Source organism: Sarcophilus harrisii, chromosome 3, assembly GCF_902635505.1.
Source record: "Sarcophilus harrisii chromosome 3, mSarHar1.11, whole genome shotgun sequence".
NCBI classification, from domain to species: domain Eukaryota; kingdom Metazoa; phylum Chordata; class Mammalia; order Dasyuromorphia; family Dasyuridae; genus Sarcophilus; species Sarcophilus harrisii.
The window spans coordinates 591,622,770-591,642,368 of NC_045428.1; the positions used below are offsets into that span (position 1 = coordinate 591,622,770).

Here is a 19,599-nt window from a genome sequence, read left to right on the forward strand (position 1 = left end):
TAGGCGCAGGTGCTGCTGGGAGCCGTGGGCTGTGGCCCCTGAAGGCCCCCAGCTCCCCACTGAGCGGGCGGTGTTCGCGTGGCCCGGCAGTCACCCAGAAACACACCCATCGCCGTGGCGCCCGCCACATGCCATCACGCTCACGTTCCAGGACACAATCCCACACAACCCCTGAGCACCCTCCCCCTCCCCCACGCTGACAGCTCTCCCCATCTCTACGCAGCCACGTCCCTCACTCCCCACCCACCCACCCATCACTAACGCACACTCGCACACGGCATCACATGGACAAACACACAGCCTCCCCTTAGGAACGGGAGTATCTATGGGGGAGGAGTGGCGTGCCCCTCCCCCGGCTGACGGGGTGGGGGGGGGGACGCTGGGGGAGGGAAAGTTCAGGCAGGCAGCCTGGGCTCAGCTGGGTGGCACGGAGCGGGGAGGGGGAGGGGGGTGTCCGTGTTTGCGGAGAGGGGAGGGGGTGAGGCCCGAGCTAAGGCTCCGAGGATGGGGCGGGGGTCCGGGAGCCTCTGTTACCGGGCAAACTTGCCCGCCCCGCTGGCCATTAGTCACCGCGGCTGTTGCGTCATCGCCCCTTCCCCACGCTCCCCCCACCCCAGCTCTCCCCCAGCCTGATGTCATCGCCTAGTTCCTGAGTCTGACTAATTCCCCCACTTCCTGGCTCCGCCCCCAGGCTCCTGCTATTGGCCACTGGGGGTGGGTGGGAGAGAATTGGGGGCCGGAGGAGAACGCCTGGGTCCTTTCCTGGCTCCGTTGCCTGGGCGCCGGGGAGAGGGGTATCTGTCCCATCACCCCTGCGACCCTCATCAGTGTTTTTAATCCTAGTCCAGAGACCTCAAGACACCTCCCCGAGGACACACAGCTTCTTAAGCATCCCCCAACCCTTTCTAGGATACAGAGAGGGGTCCGGATCCCGGGGGTGGGAAAAGTCCTGCGTTTCCATCCAGAAGAGGCCCGTCTCTGCTGTGTGACTCCGAGCACACTCTCCCTCTCTCTGGGCCCCCTTCCCTCTTCCCATCTCTACCCCAAGGGCTCGGACCATAGGAGTTGGGGGTCCTTTCCCTTCCAGACTGAAAGCTGACTCCCTGGTTCTGGCGGGAGAATCGCTTGGAAGCCGAGCCCGAGGGAGGGTTCAAGGGCAAGGGGGGGGATGCCGGGACCCATGCTTGGATGGGGGCTGGAGCCTGGGTCCCCTGGATCCTGGGCCCGAGCCGGGGCCGGCTTTCGCGGGGCTGGAGCTGGCGGGGCGGGTGGGCAGGGGGAGGGCCGAGGAGCCGGGGTCCAGCGGGGCCTTATTGGGTGGCCAGGCAGAGGCCTGCAGACTGGGAGGAGGGAAATTGGTTCCTGGTTTGTGGCCTCAGCTGCCTGCGCCTCCCTTCCTGGCACGGCCCGGGGAGCAAGGAGCAGGAGGGTGGGGTGGGGGACTCAGCGCCTGGTTACCCAGCAAAAGCGGCCCAACCAAAGGCCAGGGCCCCCTTCCCCTCCCCAACACTGCCCACCCAGGGCCCAATGCCAGGCGGGCAGAGCCGACCCCAGCCGCCCAGAGACACGAGTGCAGCCGCCTCTCATTGGTTCTTTCTCCTCGTAGCCGGATGGTGGAGTTCCTGAAGCACCTAGCAAAGGGGAGGGGGGGACCAGGTGCCTCAGGCCCTGGAGTGGACTTTGGGGGGAGGGGACCTTAAGCACTTAGCGCGGGGGGGGGGCAGGGACACTTCTCTGGTATCTTCTTCCCTGCACATCTCAGGCTGAGCCCTCCTCCCTGACCCACCCCCCAGGGCCAAGGACCCAAGTATCTGGGGCCCCTGGAAGCAGATTAACTCTTTCCTCTCTCCCTCTCTCACAGTTTCTCAAGTGGGGGGGGGTGGAGGGGGGAGAGGTCTCCTTCCTCCTCCTCGGGAACATTTTGGCCTTTCTGAGGAATGGAGAAGTGCAGGGGGCTCAGGGAGGGGGGGTCTTCAGTCTTTCTCGGGACCCCCGTGCCCCCACTCCTGGGGAATTGGTGCAACGAGGGGGGAGGGGGAATGGGGGTCTGGGGCCCGGCTGGGCGGCCCCGCAGCTTGCCCGCACCCCTCTGGCCCCATCACTGTTCTCCCCTCAGTTGGCAGGTTTTGGGGCTGGGGGGGGGGCCCGGGCCAGACTTGGGGTCTTTTCCGCCTTGCTGTTTTTCTCCCGGAGCCCCATGAGTTTTGTTCGGTTCAGAAAGTATTTTCGCTTGTTTCTCTGTTTCTGGGGTTTTGGGAAAATTTTTTTAAGACCTGATTTCATTGGTTGGAAGAAGCTCCCGGTGAGGACAATTGAATGGGGGGACCTTTCTGAGTCTTGGAGTGGAGAGAGAGTTACCGGAAGAGGGAAAAAGGTTCTGGGGAGGGGGGGGGGTTAGGGAGGGGGGTAAAAAGGGGGAGTATCCAGCAAGTTGTGTTGGAGGTGAAGAGTTTCCCATCAAAAAGCCCTACCCCTCCTTCTTTCTGGGGAGAAATAGTTGTTGTCTTTTGTTTTCTCCTCCTCTTTTTCTTTTTGTTTTTTCCCTCTCGTTTTCCCTTGCCTTTTTTCTTTCCCCTTCCTCTTCCTCCTCTTCCTCTCCTTCCTCCTTCCTTTTCTTCTCTGCCTGTCTTTCCCTCATTTGAGACCCCAGGTTCAAAAGTTGCCTCTACTGTTTAATGCCCATGTGACCCTACATAAGTCACTTCAATCCCCTAGGCCTCAGTTTCCTGGTCTGTAAAAATGAAAGGGATGGACTCCTGGCCGCCCAGATCCCTCCTAGCTCCAAACCTAAATGTCCAGGACCTCTTCTGCCTCTTAGTCTCACAGGCTCTGTCATCTAGAAAACAAGGCCCCTTAGTCTAGATGATCTCTATTTCACTTAAATCACTGTTTATTGAATACCTACTATGCTCAAAGCACTGCATTAGGAGCCTGGAGTCCCCATTGCCCAGGGCAGGGCTTTGCACATAGTAGGTATTTAATAAACATTCATCTAAGGCTCTTCCCCAACAGGCTGTCCCCTCAAAGAGCTTGCTTTCTCCTAGGGGAAAAGTCTTAAAATGGGGTCCCGGGACCCCCAAGTCCTTGAGACATTTTCAGGGGGTCTGTCATCCAAGTAATTTTGGGTATTTTTCAGTTTCAGGAGGAAACCACTTGGTCAAAGTTCGGGGCGAGCCTCCTTTTTAAGAGGAGACCAAAAGTCTGAGAATGTTGGATGGGATTAAGGTACCTGAAAAATGACAAGGTGACGAGGAAGGGAGAAAAAAAACAACACACACACAATCGGGGAAGATGGAGGAGGGGGTTCAGCTTGAGCCCCAAGGAAGTGGAGATCGGGAGAGGGAATGATTGAGCCCAGGGTGAATGCAGAACAAAGATAGAAGCGTTCAAAAGAGATGTAGCCGCAAGGCAGGACTCCGGGAAGGAGATCGATGTGGGAGGGCAGGAGTGATGGACCGTGGGGATACAGGGGAGGATGCAGGAGGAGGAGGAGGCAAGGGAAGAACAGAGAAGGATGAAGGCTACAAAGGGGAGGGGGAAGGCGGAGGATACCAAGGGAGGAGAGAGGAGGGTGTAGCGGGAAAGGGAGCCAATATGAAGACTTTGGAGAGTGGGAGGGGGAAGGGAGAAGAGACGGGCAAATAAAGGGAAGGAGATGGAGAGAGATAGGAGAGAGACAGGGAGGGGACAGAGACAGGGAGGAGAGACAGAGATAGAGAAGAGAAAGAGACAGAGGGAGACAGAGACAGGGAGGAGAGACAAAGGAGAAAGAGACAGGGAGGAGAGACACAGAGAAAGGAGAGACAGGGAGAGAAAGAGACGGAGGGAAAGAGAGACAGGGAGGAGAGACAGGGAGGAGAAAGAGACAGGGAGGAGAGACAGAGAAAAGAGAGACAGGGAGAGAAAGAGACGGAGGGAGAGAGAGACAGGGAGGAGAAAGAGACAGGGAGGAGAGACAGAGAAAGGAGAGACAGGGAGGAGAGATGTAGAGAAAGGAGAAAGAGATAGAGAGACAGAGAGAGGAAGGAGACAGAGACGGAGAGAGACCGAGGAGAAAGGGACAGGGACGGAAGCGTGAGAGGCAGCCCACGGCCATTCTCTGACCGGCCCGGAGCCCACGCACGGGACGACCGCGAGGTCCCTGCGAAGGGCCGCCATGCACTTTGGAAAGGCGCACGGCCCGCCGCAAATGTGCCTTACGCCGGAAGGCGGGGAAGAACTGGCCCAGGCCCGCACCCACGAGCCTCGGTATTCGCGCGCTCCGTGTTGGACTCCGCGCGGGTCCACGCGTGTTTCTGGGGGTTTGTGGGGCGCGGGCATCTGCGAGCGCGCGGCTGCGTGTCCGCGGGTCCGCGCGCAGCGGCCCCGCCCCCGCTCGGGGAAGCCCCTCGCGCGGCCCGGGGGCGGGGCGGGGCGGGGCGGGGAGGTGGGAGCCGCAGGGCCAGCCCCAGCAGCCCTGACCGCCGCAGCCCCGCGCGGGTCCCCGACTTGCCTGGGCGCAGACGGCCGCAGGAGGGCGGGGCGGGGCGGGCGGGGCGGGGCCCGGGACGCCGCGGGAGCCGGGCGCGGGCTGCAGGCGAGGCGGGGCGGCGGCGGCCGCGGCAGAACCAGCCTGGGAGCCGGCGGCGAAGAACATGCGTGCGGGCGGGAGAAGCAGGGGGAGGGGAAGCGGGAGCGGCGGCGGCGGCGGCGGTGGCGACAGCGGGGCAGCAGCCCCGAGGCGGGGTGGGAGCAGGCAGCGCGGAGCCAGGCGCCCCGGCCCGGCCCGGCCCCCGGCCTGACAGCCCGACGGCTCCTCCCCGCCCCGACGGCGTTCATGCCCCGGGGTGAGGGGAAGGAGGCTGGACCGGGGGGCTCTGGGAGGCGGGGAAGGCGGAGGGACTCTGAGGAGGCGGCAGGGAGGGCAGCCCCACCCCCGCTGCCGGCTTCGCCGCCCCACCCCGGGTGGGGGCGGCCGTGCAGGGTGCGGGCTGCCGTGGAAAGGCCGGCCGCTGCGGCCGCGCGGGCTGCGGGTTTGTTTACAAACAATGGGTGTGTGGCCCGGCGCCCCTGGCGGCCGGGAGGGGCCTGCCCTCCCCGCCCCCTGGGGAGGGGGGCGGGCGCCCGGGTCCGAGGCGCCTGCCCTGCGGGAGCCGGGGGAGGCTCCGTCCCGCAGCAGTTGTCGGTGCGGGAGCATGGCTGTGGGTGGCGTGGACTGGCGTGTTGTTTTTTTTAGGGTCTCGCTCTCTGCCTGCATTGCGAGTGTGTGCCGCTTGTCTCTGTGCTTGCTTGTGAAGTCGGAGGTGGCCCTGTCGCCGAGCTTGCTGTGAGTGCGTGGTGGCCGCCGGGAGGTGTCAGCTGCGGGCCGGGGCCGGGGCGGTGGCGCGGGGAGGCGGGCGCAGCAAAGCGGCGTGGTGCGGGGCCGGGACGCGTCCCGGGGGCCGGGGGGCGCTGACCGGCTCCGCCCACCTGTCTCCGCAGGCTCCCCGGTGTGGCATGGCCAGAGCCCAGCAGGACGGCAGCTCCCCTGAGCCGGTAGAGGGTCTGGCCCGGGAGGGCCCGCGAACCTTTCCCTGGGGCGGCTCATGCCCCCCGCCGTCTCGTGCAGCCCCTGCGAGGCCGGCCTGAGCCCTTCCGGCGACCCCGTGTGCCCGGCCCCCGGCCCGGCGCTGGCGCCCCCTTCCCTGCTGCCCTCGCCTACTTCTGCGCTCGCCAGCCCCGCTCGTATGGGGGCCCCCGCTGGGCACGGGTGGCCAGGAGCCCGGCCCCCAGCAGCCAGGCCCAGAGCGGTGAGTGGCGCACACTTTCTCTCCCCTCCCTCCCTCCCTCCCCTCACTCTCTCCCATCTCGGTGGGTGTCTCTCCATCTGCCCGGGGGGCGGGGCGGGGAGGGCGTCTGTGGCTCTTCCACTTTCTGTCCCCCTACTTCTCGTCCCTGCGTCCCCTCCTCGGGAGGTTCCGGGCAGGGGGACTTCGGGACTCCCCCTTTCCTAGGGGAGCCCCCGGAACCTCCCGGCAGCCGGGAGTCATTGGGGGGCAGAGGCTGGAGTCCGGAGTCGGGAGGGATGGAAGGGCAGGAGCCTGAAGCTACGGAGCATTGAGTGACAGGCACTGAGGCAGCCGAGAGAGGTGGGGGGGGGGGGCACCCACGAGGGAGAGGGGAGGCCAGGTCCCCGTCAAGGGCGTGGCCCAGAACCCCGGAGGGCGCCCAGTCCTTCTCGCGGCTCTGTAGTCCTCTCTCCAGGTCCTGGCAGGACTGGGGCGCGCTGGCTCCCAGCTCCGGAGCCCGCGCCCCTCCCCCTACCTGGTAGGGCTGGGAGGAAGGGCCGGCAGGTTTGGAAAGTCCCCGGGGGGAAGGGGAGGGTGGTGGTGGTGGGAGCTCGCCCGAAAGGGTTAAAGGTCCCCTGCCTGCAGAGAACTTAACCCCGTGTTGCCTGCCAGCTTCCCTCTGCTCGGAGGGAGAGAATTGTTGTGGTTTCCTGTCCCCTCCCCCCCCCCTTCTGCATCCTGGCTGGGCAGAGGTGGGCAGGGGGCTCGGGAATTAGGGTTAGGAGTGGGGCCTTTGCACAGACTCCCGGATACTTCTGCCCCCCCCCCCCCACACACACACACAGAGCACGCTCCCTCCGCAAGGGCTCTCTGGCCCCCTCTCCCAGGGACTTTATGTCTGTCCGGTCCGGCCCATCCAGGCCTAGGGACCCCCAGAAGTCTGGGATCAGAGAATCCGGACCGAGCTCCGAGACTGTAAATCAGGAGTCTTTGGCCTTTTTCCGGCTCCAGGGTCCTCAAACTGTCTTTAAATGTATAAAAATACGGAGGCTTAGAGAGAAAACCAATTAGATCAAAACCTAGTTCTCAAAAAAGTTCCCAGAAGCCAAGTCAGGAGCCCCTGAATCCAGCCTCAGTCCCTTGTCTGCCTTCTGCTCTGAGGCCCCTCTGTCTCTGAGGGTCTGCTGCTCTCTACCTGATACCCAGGATGGGGGGGGGGGGAGATTTTCCCCAGGACTTGTAGAAGTTCTTGCTCCTGACCCCAAAATACTTGTTGAATAAATGAGTTTGCTCAAGCTTGTGTCTTGGAGAAAACAAAATAGGGGATGGGGAATGGGGGGGGGGGGGGGGGGGGGGGGGGGGGGGGGGGGGGGGGGGGGACAGGGACGGGGACAGGGACGGGGTGGGAAGCCAGCCTCATCCACAGCCACTTGAGGACCGGGCCGCAGGAGGTGCCCCCAGCCGAGTGCGAGTGGCTGGGCCTGGGAATGATTTGCTGGGCCGTGGTCTGGCTCCAGGCCGTGACCCCTGCCCGTCTTGTTTGCCCCCTGAAGACTCCCAGCCCTCCTTGGGTCAGAGGTCTGCCGAGGAAGAGGAGGAGGGAGGACAGGAGGTGGAGCCTCAGGTCGCGTCCCCGATGTCAGGTGGCCCCCCGGGGGGGTTAGGCCCAGAACATGGGGACCAAGGAGAGCAGCAAGACCGGGAGATCGGCGCTCAGCCGGAGGATGGCCGATGACCTCAACGCTCTGTACGAGCAGCGGGTGAGTGGCCGGGGCAGCAGGTGGGGCCTTGTAAGCGCGAGGCAGGCGCCCCGAAGCCGGGCCGAGCCCGGAGAGACCCTTTCCCCGGGCCGGACCCCAGCCCCGGGCGGCCGCCGGGAAGCCCTCCCGGCTTGCCGCTCTCGCCCTCACGGGCGCACACCTGGGGAGAGGCCGAGGGTGACTTCGGGGAGGGGAGCCTGGAGGCGCTCCCTGCCCAGCCCTTGTGCAGATGTGCGGAGCTGATTGCCCTCGACTGGGGTTGAACCTCGGGACAGGAGGGAGGGGCGGAGGCGGGAGGGAAGGTAGGAACACTGGCCGAGATCCCCTAATCTCGCCTCCCAGGATTAAGGAGGGAGGGGGCGGCGGGGGTGTGGTTCCGCGGGCCCGGGCTCGGCCCCCTCGGGCCGGTGGGGGAGGGGAGGAGGCCGCCGGCCCCGACTTCCTCCCGTGGCCGGCTTCTGGCTGGGACTGAAGGGCGGCAGCCCAGGCTCATATATCTTGGGCTATTTATAGCGAGTGAGTCAGCATTGGCAAATGCCTGCCTCCCTCTCCCCAGCTCCCTCCTCCTCCTCCTCCTCCTCCTCCACCAGCCCCTCCCTCCCTTCTCTCCTCACTTCCCGCCGCTGAGGCTGGCTCAGCGCCTGCCCAGAACAAACAAGGCCGCCTCCCCCCTGCCGAGCCCGAGGGGAGGGGCCGGGGAAGCCCCTGGGGCCCGGAGCCCGGGCCGGGGAGGCCTCCAGAAACGGTGCGCCGGAGGCCGCTGGGCCGCCCTGCCCTGGCAGGAGGAAGCCCCCTTCTCCAGGGCCCGCATGGGCTCCGTTATTGGGCACCTGCCGGGTGCCAGGCCCTGGGCTCCGGAGGCAGGGGCTGCTGCTCCTCCCGCTCCTGGACCAGGAAGCCAGGGGTCGTTGACCCCGTTTTAGGCAGGCGGACAGGGGTTAGGTGACTGGCCCAGGGCCACACAGCTGGGAGGCGTCTGGGGCTGCAGGTGGAGTCAGGCCTCCCGCACTCCCCAGCAGTAGAAAAACCAGGTGCTCAAAGGCCCTTGGTCTTGCGGAAGTTTGGAGGCAGATTCTGGGAGCCTCCATCCTTCTCTGGAGAATTAGGAGGGTTCCAACTTCCTAGTCCGGGCCTGTCCAGGAGGAGGGAGGGCACCACTCTGGCAGCTCTCCAGACTCTCAGTCCGGGGCCTTTGGTTCCCAGTTCTCCGCTTGAAGTTAATGGTCCTCCTCCTTTCTTGCCACAGAGAGAGGAGGAGCAGAGACGCATTTCTCACCCTTGGAGGTTTCTCTAATCTCATTCGGGCTTCTTGACCCCACCGAGGGAACCAGATCCCCGAAATCGAGCCCAACTAAGCTCTGGCGCTCACCCGGCAGGACACCATGTGTTGGGGGGTGCAGCTGGAGGAGGTCTGCAGGGCACGACCTTCCGACCCCCCCTTCCTGTGGACTCTTGGCAAAATGTAGCATATCAGAGATGGGCACAGATGCCCCCTTTGGGGGACCCTGGGGGGCGAATGACTCTGGGTCCAGCACTGGAAAAAGCCCCTGCCTGGATTGCTTGGGAGGACAGTTTGGGGGGGGGCGGTTCTGACACTGACCAAGGAGGGGCCAAACTTCTGAGGCCCCAGTCTCGGGGAGGAGGGGGCCTGGTGGGAGGAAGGGGGGGCCTCGGGAGAGGAGGGGGCAGGGCGTCCAAGGGGAATGGCATGCGCCACAGCTGCCCCCTGCCATCTCAGGAAGGGCCGGGGCCCTGCCCGCTTCAGCCGGGGCCCCTCTCCGGCCTTCTCTCCAGGCCTTTGGTGCTTTGTTCCCTGCCTTGACGGAATGAGCCAAAAAACTAACCACTAGCTTCCCAGATGGAAAGAGCCGCTAGTCTGTATCCTGTGGAGCCAGTCTGTCTTTCCTGAGCCGGCAGGCCACCCTGCCTCAGTTTTCATTTTCTTAGGGAGGGCTAAGAAGGAAACGGGGGTGGGGGCTAACCCTCTCTCTAGCCCCTCTGAGTCAGCCCCACTGTGGAACTGAGAGAAATGATGGGGTTCACCTGCCTTCCCTTTGCCCCCGGAGGCCGAGGGAAGGGGCCCCTTGGACAGAAGGCTTGGGCTGACATTCCCCCAGGGGGCAGGGCAGGGACCCTCCAAACAAGGAGGCTTTGGGGGAGGGGGTGGGCCAGGGGAGGGAGGGAGGAGGGACCTAGCTTGTAAATATACTGTACATGATGCTGTGTGCTGTAGATACTGGAATGAATTTTCTGTACATGTTTGGTTAATTTTTTGTACATGATTTTTGTATGTTTCCTTTTCAATAAAATCAGATTGAGCAGGAACAGTTTGCCCTCTTGACTTTCTCCTCCCCACCCCCTCCAAAAAAGCCCAGGACCGAGGGTCGGGTGGGGAGGTGGGAGGCAGTAGGGTGGCAGAGGAGTCTGGGGTGGTCGCTTCCAGTCATCTCAGGAAGGGTCGGGGCCCCCATTTCGGCCCAAGGACAGATAGGGTTGGCAGGATGGGGGGGCCTCCTCACCTTGTCCCTGGCTTGTTGTCAGTGGGCCCAGACGGAGACCTGATACAATGCCTGCTGCCCTCCTCCTCTGTAAAATGGGGACAATAAATGGTTCCCCATGAGGGCAATGGATGATCTGAAATCCTTTTCAGCTCTTAACCCATGGTCTTGGGCTGCCCGTCTCTTGCACCCAGACTTGGGAGCCTCGGGTCTGGCTGTGAACTCGAATAGGAGAAATGTGATCTTTATTTCAGCTTAGGGGCTTCCTTTGCGTCTTATTTTTACCTTTAAAATGTGATTTTGAGAAGGCCTCCAGCAGACTGCCCAAGGGGGCCATTTCGAAAAGATGAATCCCTGGACTGGACTCTTATTTTTTATCTGGATGGAAAAGGGAAAGGGGGAAAAAGCATTTGGGGATAAAGGAGAACAAGGACCAGTGGTGGTTCAGAGGAAGGAAGAGGGACATTTGCTTGGGGGAAGAAGGGATGCGGAGACTCCAGGGAGGTTAATTCTGAATTCTGTGATGGGATTTCGGCTCCATCCACACCTGGTGGGAATTCCCTTTACAGTGGGGGGCAGGTGATCACCAGCTCAAGTTGGGGAGGATGAGTTCCTGCTCTCAGGGAGGGGTTAAAAAGACAGGGAAGTTTTAAGAGTGCTCAGGGTGGTATCTTCTTGGGGGCCCTTAAGGCCCAAAGGGAGAATGGCAATAGGAACAGAGCAGACATAACTCGGGGAGGAAAACCACAGCCCAGATGGAATTGAGTTCAGCCAACAGCAGGCACCCGCTGTAGGCACTATCTCGAAGCGCTGGCTAAAAGGAAACTCCTCATCCAGCCCTCCAGGGGAGCATCCCCAGCATGCTCCAGCTCTTCCTCCTGCTCCCTTGTCCCCTCGAGCCTTTAGGTCGGCCGCCTTATTTCTTCCATAACAGCCTTTACCCAGTCTGCCCAAGCGATTCCTCCTTGGCCATGTGTGTGGTGGTCTACTCAAGCCCACCAATGGGCCTCTCCCTGGCTCCGGGGGAACGCCAGCCCTAATGCTTCAGCCACTAGTACTTTATGACTCAGCTGCGTGGCACCTCTCGAATATTGCAGTTAAAGGAGATGGGCCGTTATTTCAGGAAGAAGCTGGAGATGATTAAAAGCGTTATGCAATTTCCCAAATGCAATTAGTCTGCTTGCTCGCAATCCAGGGCCTGGTGGCTCATTGTCCATTTACAAGCTAGGTGTCCACTGCATGTCGGAGTCCGGACAAGCATCCTTCCTCCTCTTGGTCTTTCCTAGGTGAAGTTAAAACCTCATTAAAGGCAGCTCTGTATTCTTGGAGAGCCCGATGCTCCGCTAGCACAGCAGTCCACGCAGCCGTGACATCTGGAGGCTTTGCCACCAATCGAGAATCGCCCTCCCATTTGGATGTCCTCCACGAAAGGGGCGAGCGCTTGGGGATCAGCTGTCTCCATATGCTATGCCCCGACTGGCGATAGGAAGAGATTTCTCGACAAAACTATTTTTGTTATAACATTTTCCTAAGAATTGTGCCCGATTCTCCTTAAAATGCACGATGGTCGTCCCCGAGCGTCCCCGTCTCTTGTCTGTGGGTAGTTGCTCGGATGATGTCTTCCCCCGTCAGACTGGAAGCTCACTAAAGGCAGGGGTCTTTGTATCCCCAGTTGGGGCAGAGCAAATCCTATATTACTGATTATTTTAACATTGTTATAAGACCTCTTGTTGGAGAAAAGTCCTTAGAGGGACATTTGATTCTTCAGATCAGGAGCTTTTAAAAATTCTGTCTTTTTCCCTGTAACCAGCAACTAACAAGACCAGTATTCTCGATATCTTTTAGAAATCTGAGCAACTGTAAACACGTAGTTGGTCCTCTGCAAAATATTGTTTGTGAAAGCAAGGCTACCCTCCATGAGCGTGTAGATATCCCCGTTCAGAGAGATGGGAAAGTAGGAATAAGTTGATATTTATTGATATTTTCTTTGCCACCATTTTATTCAATAAAAAGTGATCCCTGCTTCTTTCAAGAGTTGCTATCACTTATCTTGAGAACCTGTCCCTCGATGCCCTCAAAATTATATAGCTTCCCTTCCACCTTTTGTAAAAAGCTTTTGCTGGGCCCCTTAATACAGGTGCCTTCTTTATGTGATTACCTCCAATTTACCCTGTATTTTGTATGTTTATTTCTCCCATGGGTGGTAAATTCCTTGAGGGGAAAGAACCTGTTTTTGTCTTCTTTTTTGTTCCCCGTGTACTGTTCGGAATCATGCCTGGCACACAGTAGGTACTTAATAAATGCTTGTTAATGACTCCAGCTGCTCTTCCCATGTTGGTTTTCCTTAGTGCCAATGGTAATGATTTTTTTATTTTGAATAATTTTTTAGTTTTATGTACATATTAGGGGCTATGACAGTAGATTCTGGATATGGCAGCTTCTGTCATTGAATGAGAAAAGTTTGTAATAAAGATCAAAACTTTTAGAGATCTTTTTCATTTTTTAAGCATTTGTTGTCCTAGTTTTATCCTTTTTTTTTTTTCCCCCCTTGAGGCAATTGGGGTTAAATGACCTGCCCAGGGTCACACAGTTAGGAAGTGTTAAGTGTCTGAGGCCAGATTTGAACTCAGGTTCTCCTGATTTCAGGGCTGGTGCTCTATCCACTGAGCCATCTAGCTGCCCCCCTAGTTTGTCCTTACATGCCTTCCTCAGATTGTCTATAAACTTATTTATTCCTCTATTTCTCACTGTTTTATGAGGCAGCATTCTCACCATCTTTCACCATCCCCCTTTATAAAATTCTACAAATGAGCTCATAATCTAAATTCCCCTTCCGATTGGCTGTCTTGTGTCTTTGCTTGGCAAGATCAAGGATTTGCTGACTAAGGCAGTTCCCAGGTGCTTCAGGGGTTCCTTGAGGACGCAATTGATTTACGATGTTGGTTACACTAATGGAGGAAATGGTACTAGTCAGTGGTGATGTCTGTTCTTTTACCCATTTCCCAGTTTTCAGTGTGAGCAGCGAATTTAAATAGGTTTAAGTTGGAGGTGCTTCAGATGTACCCAGCTTCTGATTTTTATTCTTTCTTATTCAGTATTGACTACAAACTTTCTCCAAGAAGGCAATGATCCAAATATAAATCAACTCTCGATTCAGAAGAGAATCACAGAATTTGGAAAGTAGAAGGGCCCTTAGCAGCAGACCCTCACCCACTTTCACACACCTGACAAAGGGTCCTCGAGGTTCTGCTTGAAGACTTCCTCCAATAAGGGGGAGAATGACACTTCTAATACAAAGCCTCCTTCCATGTGGGGAGTTTTGTTAGGAAATTTCTCCTGATACTTGGCCTCGATTGGCTTTTTCCCCTACCATTTCCCCTCATTCTATATCTGCCCTCTGGGCTAAACATTTCTTCCCCCCAGAAGACTGTGAGCTCCTCAAGAATAGGGTGGTTTTTTACCTATTTTTTTATATCCTCAGCACTTAGCACTACAGTGCTTAGCACACAGTAAGTGATTAATAAATGCTTGTGGACCGATTTAAACAGAATAAGTTGAACCCCCCATAAGATGGCCCTTCAAGTACTAGAAAACAGTCATCATACCTATCCCCACTTCCCATTGCAGGCTCACTTCTCCAGGCTCAATATCCCCTGCTCCATCAATCACTTTTATATCTGTAATAAGTCATCTCCTGTTTGTTAGGATATAATTAACTTCATTTTTTGCGATGCTCACCACAGTCAGCACGTCCTCTCTTCCCGAAGAAAGTATTCATTACATCTAGATAGAAGCTTTGGTGGAACTGACAAGCCTTTGGTCTCTCTCATTTCTTACCCGTGAATGACATTTTTTCCTGCGTTTCCCCCCATGCTTCATTTGCATTGAAGTCACCAATTATTAACCGATATTCCGTATCTCAGGTGGATCTGTGATTGTGTGGATGTTGGTGTTCTTTCCAGTGTCACAGATTAGAATGTCTCTAGGTTGCCCATTCTGTGTCCTTCTTGTCCACGTCCTTCCACAAATTCACCATAGAAGATCCACTCAATCAGAGTGGGTACCAATGGAGCCCACAGGCCTTCACTCTTTTTATGCGACTGCTCCTTCTTCTATTTAGTCTCTGATGACTCCCCTTTCTCCATTTCTCCTTCACAAGGTGTTGTTTGGAATGAGTTACTTGCAGCCTGCTCACCCCCACCATCTCCTCCTCTGCTGCCCTCCAGGAGATACTCATGCTCACATCTGTCGCCCTGAGTAATTCTCATTTTTAATGTTTTAGAGACTGTAGTTTTCCATGACTTACACTCATACAAACAACACAGGCAGAATCTTACTATTAAAAAGTGGGTCTCTATTTCAGGGAAAACTTGGGGATCATTAAAAGAATTATAAAATTCTTCTGTGTTTTATTCAATGGTGGGTCCAACTCATTATTCATTCGTAGTATTTGTCAAAGGTACGTATATATTGATAAACAAACTCTATAATAGCTTGTTCTTGTTGGTCACGATCTGGACAATAGGCACTCTTCCTCCACTTGTTTGTTTGTTTTTTCCCCTATGTGGAAAGTTACTTGACTAGTTATGGATCAGGGTCCAATATGAATCGTAAACGGGAGCATCTGGCGGACTTCACCACCGAGAGGAAATTTCCTTTTTCAACTTGAACTCTGCATTGTTGCTTCCTCTGTGACAATGGCAGACTCTTCTGGTGAGATGCATCTTCCTCCCTCTCTTATGTCTTATCTGATAGAGGGTAGGACAAAGTTATTCGCCTTTGTGGTTCTTTCAGGGATGCATAACGTCACATAAACAGAACCACAGAAACTTTATAATGACAATAACTACAAAGATAGCAAGAACAAAAAACTTAAAATATACAAAAAAAAATTAATTGTTTAATTATAATGGTGGAACTTGGTCCTGAAGAAGAAATGTGAGAATCTGTCTCCCCTCTCTTTGTTGAGGTGGGAACTGTGGATGGAGAACACTGCAAATCTGTCATAGGATCATAGATCTAATTGGACATGATGGATAGGGTTTAGTTTTGTTGAACTGTCTCCTCCTCTCCTCCACTCTGTTATGAGGAAGAAGAAGTTGGGAGGAATATATTGAGAAATGTGTAAAGTTGGGAGGAATATATTGAGAAATGTGTAATTGATGTAAAATCAAAAGATTCTCCTCCTCCCAATCTTAATTGTAGACTACAGTGGAACACCCTTTCTTTTTCTTTTTTTAAACCATTTTTTTTTTTTAAAGGCAATTGGGGTTAAGTGACTTGCCCAGGGTCACACAACTAAGAAGTGTTAAGTGTCTGAAGCTGAATTGGAATTCAGGTCCTCCTGACTCTAGGGCCGGTATTCTATCCATTTCACCCCCCCCCCAAAAAAAAAATTACCATTTTTTATAATAGCTTTTTAGTTTTAAGATAGATGCAAAGATAGTTTTTAACTTTCACCCTGCAAAACCTTGTGTTCCAATTTTTTTTCTCTTCCTTCCTCCCACCCCGCTCCCCTAGACAGCAAATGATCCAATGCAGGTTAAACATGTGCAATTCTTCTAAATATATTTCCACATTTATTGTACTGTACAAGAAAAATCAGATCAAAAAGGGAAAAAATTAGAGAAAAAAAAAGCAAGCAAACAACAACAAAAAGAGTAAAAATGCTGTGTTGTGATCCACATTCAGTTCCCCGCAGTTCTCTCTCCATCACAGTCCATCACAACTGGCCTGAATCACCTCAGTGTGGAAAAGAGTCACGTCCATCAGAATTGACCATCACATAATCTTCTTGTTGCTGTGTACAGTGGAACACCTCTTTCTGAAAGTCTGTTCCTTTCTTACTCCTAGCCTGTTCCTAATCTTACCCTAAATATGAATGTGATATTCTCATATTTATATAGAGGAGAAAATAGACATAGGCTGATGTTCCCTCAAAGGGAAGTATTAATTAGGTCTACACTTTTTGGCTTGCCTTTGGTATCTTACTCTTCTTCAGAAACCTCAAATATGGCTCCCTCAACACCTGACCATCACAGACTCAATGGTCATATGTGGATGAATCCCAGAATTGTCTGCTCAGTCCTAAGCTCTCTCAGGACCCCTAGTTTCATACCTCCAACTGCCTATAAGTCATCTTATAAACACCTTTTATTCCTCCCACCAACCCTTCCCTCTTCCGTACCTCCTGGTTATAGTAGAAGGCAGACGCACTTTCCTGAGAGCTATGATGGAAACCCATCCAGTGCTACCTTAATACCTGGCTTTGTCTCATACCCCATATCCAATCGATTACGGAGTTCTGTCAGTTCTACCTTTGCAACAACTGTTCTCCATACCTCCTTCTCTCCACACTGCCATCACTGCTCTGACCTTCAAAGCCCCCCTAATCTGGCCCCTTCCTCCATTTCCTGTCTTCTTACCCCACTGGCTTCCTTGCTGTTCCTCCCACCAGATACTCCAACTCTTGACTTTGAGCGTTTTTAATGGTTGATCCATGCTTGCAATTCTCTCCTTCATCTCTGTCTCCTAGATTCCTTCAAGTTTCAGCTAAAGTCACCTAATAAATGTTTGATGTCTTGGGTGATTCCACCAAGGACTTCACGTATACTTGGTTTAGTTCATCTGCTTCTTCTCCCTTAATTGTTCTCTAGTATGATTTCTACCTCCTATGAAAGAATATCTGAGGCCTGTGATATTGGAGTCCAAGTGTGGTGTCTCCGCCATGTTTGATGGCAAAAAGGGTTTGTTACAATAACAAAAAAGCCCTTCAAGGTTTGCAAAACAAAGCTTATAGAATATATATAATTTTATATATAATCTTATTGGATTGGCCCAACAACCCAGTCAGGTAGATAACTATCTATAGTTATAGACTATATATATATATATATATATATATATATATATATATATGTATATCTTGACTATCCTCATTTATGAAATCAGTACACACATTCAGAGAGAAGTTGACTTGCCAAGGGCCCCAGACGTAGTACCAGAAGGCAGATCTTGATTCCAAAGGTAGAGTTCAGTTCTCTACACCATCTATCTACCCCTCTATAAACCTATCTGCTAATCTTTTCCATTTTTTTTCTTCATTTAATTTTATCTTCTTGATTCCAGATCCAGAGTTCAGCCCTCTACACCATCTATCTGCCCCTCTATAAACCTATCTGCAGATCTTTTCCATCTTTTTTTTTTTCTTTAATTTTATCTTCTTGATTCCAAAGGTAAAGTTCAGCCCTCTACACCATCTATCTGCCCCTCCATAAATCGATCTGCACAATTTTTCCATCTTTTTTTTCTTCATTTAATTTTTTATTAAAGCTTTTTATTTTCAAAACATATGCAAGGATAAGGTTTCAACATTGACCCTTACAAAACCTTGTGTTCCAATTTTCGTCCCTCTTACACTTCCCCCATCCCCTTCCCTAGATGGGAATCCAACATATATAAATTTGGTAAAAAATATATCGTTTTTTTAATGTCTGCCTTTCAGTTTCATTCTTAAATACCCTTGAAATGATTATGCTTTGTTGGGTCTCTCGCCAAGCTTTTTCCCCCGCAGTTTTCATTATTGAGAAGCTTTATAATCTTCCATCATCCTTCTCAGTAAGACATTATGAATGAGTTTACACTATATGTTGGTGTTGCCCTTGGTTGCTATATATCTTCATTAAGCAAGTCTGAAAAAGAGATGCTTTTTAGGTTCTTTTGGTCTCCTGATTATGACAACCGATTTCCATAGGTTAAACGTTCATAAAAATTGTGGAAATCAGCATTGATGGGCTTTCTTCTGTTCACATCTCATTTGGGGGCACCGATATCTTACATAGGTCAGGTTGGAATCTTAGTTTCACATCTCTTTCTGGTTTTACTCTTTCTAGGTTTTCTTAGTTTTAATTTTTGCCCCAACAAGTCAGTGTTCTAATTGTTTAATACAGACAATTAATGGAGGTATAATTTTCAATCACTTCCAAGTTATTCATAAAATATAATCAGTTTTATTTTTGCAATGCTAGCTGGAGCCGCTACCAAGTATAAGAAAAGGTTCTGGTTTTTTTCTTAAAGGAGGAAAAACAAACCTATGTATGACGTATAAGCTTGAGCCTTCTGCAGAGTCCACAATTACTTGGTTTCTCTCATTTTCCACCATTTCTCCCTACTCTCACCTCTAAGGGAAGTCGTGTCTGATGCTCTGTGTCCCCATTTAGGGTGTTCTAGGCATAGATACTGGAGAGGTCTGCCACTGCCTTCTCCCACTAATTTTACAGATGAGGAAACTGAGTCAAACAGGGTAAAGTAATTTGCTCCAGGGGGTCATACATCTCATAAGTGTTAGGTGTCTGAGGTCACCTTTGAACTCGGGCCTTTTCCGACTCCAGGTTGCCACCGGGCTTTGTTATCAGAACATATTTTTTGATTGGGTTTGGAGGGCTATGGCAAGCTCTTGAGGAAATGTTGCTGTTGGATGTACATCAAAACCAACTTTACCAAATCCTTTATTTGTTTCTCCATGGAGAACCTGCAAGCCATCCTTCCATCTAACGTACCCTTCTCTCGTCCCCTTCTTCCCTTATAATTTGAATATCAAGACTGATAGAACTCAGGGGGAGCACTCACTTTGAAATCAGGAGGACCTGAGTTCAAATGCAGCCCCCAAGACCTGATACTTACTAGCTTATTAGTGTATTCTGAGTAAGCCACTTAACTCCAAATTCCTAACAAAAAAGAAAAAAAAAAATGGTAAAACCTTGTATTTAGGCCCTGAGATTTCACTGGTAGAAGGAGTTCCCAGGTGAGGAAAGTACCTTTACAGATAGATCGGTGCCTTTTCTGCAACTTAAAGCTTGAAGAGCCAGGCTGAGAGCAGTTTGACACGGATCGCGGACTAGGAAGGGTACTCTGTGTGGTGGATTCAAATTCAGTCCTTCCTCAGTCTATCCCACTCCCCATGGCAGCTTTTCCATCTGTTCTCACTAGGCCTTTGATGGCCTCCATCCCCCCACTTCATAGCGGAGGACCAGACCTCATTGACCTAAAAAAGGAAGAATGTTTGCTCTGAGCTCCCCTTGGGCCGGCTCCTCCTTCACTCCCCCCTTGGGTAAAGGGGTGCCCCACTTCCCTCCCAAGGGAGGGTACCCAGGACTGACTTCTCTGCTGGGGGCCCCCAGGATCCTCCCATTCTCCAGATCTGCTCCTTCAAACACTCTTACCCTTCACGGTCCCTCATTTGAGTCACTCATCCCCCTTGGGTCTCATCCTATAACCCTCCTCCTCCACTTCTAGGATGTGCAACACCGAGACTGGTGTTAGGGAGGCCCAAGTACAAATGTGGCCTCACACTTACAAGTTGCACAATCCTGCGCCAGTCACGTAACCACGGCCTCCATTTACCAACTGCAAAACGGTGGGAATTATGGGACCACCTGGTTGTGCTGGGTGGTTATGAGGGTGAAACAGTTATGTGTAAAGCCTTCCTTCCCAGCAACTTTTCTCAGTTAAACTCCCTGAAAAAAAAATCATCTCCATTTGTCGCCTCCATTCCCTCTCCTCTCACTAAAGCCTCTTTTCCTCTGACCTCGCTGT

The 19,599-nt window shown here is 53.6% G+C and overlaps 1 protein-coding gene across 1 annotated transcript; it reads left to right on the forward strand.

Moving 5' to 3' along the window:
- The first annotated feature begins 5,288 nt into the window (after positions 1–5,288).
- Positions 5,289–8,977, forward strand: BBC3 (BCL2 binding component 3). Its single transcript, XM_031963911.1, is given in 8 exon segments — positions 5,289–5,305; positions 5,461–5,551; positions 5,554–5,670; positions 5,673–5,768; positions 7,301–7,463; positions 7,465–7,507; positions 8,754–8,818; positions 8,820–8,977. Coding segments are annotated over 7 exon segments (603 nt in total). The 5' UTR covers positions 5,289–5,305; positions 5,461–5,475; the 3' UTR covers positions 8,863–8,977.
- Positions 8,978–19,599: the final 10,622 nt, after the last annotated feature.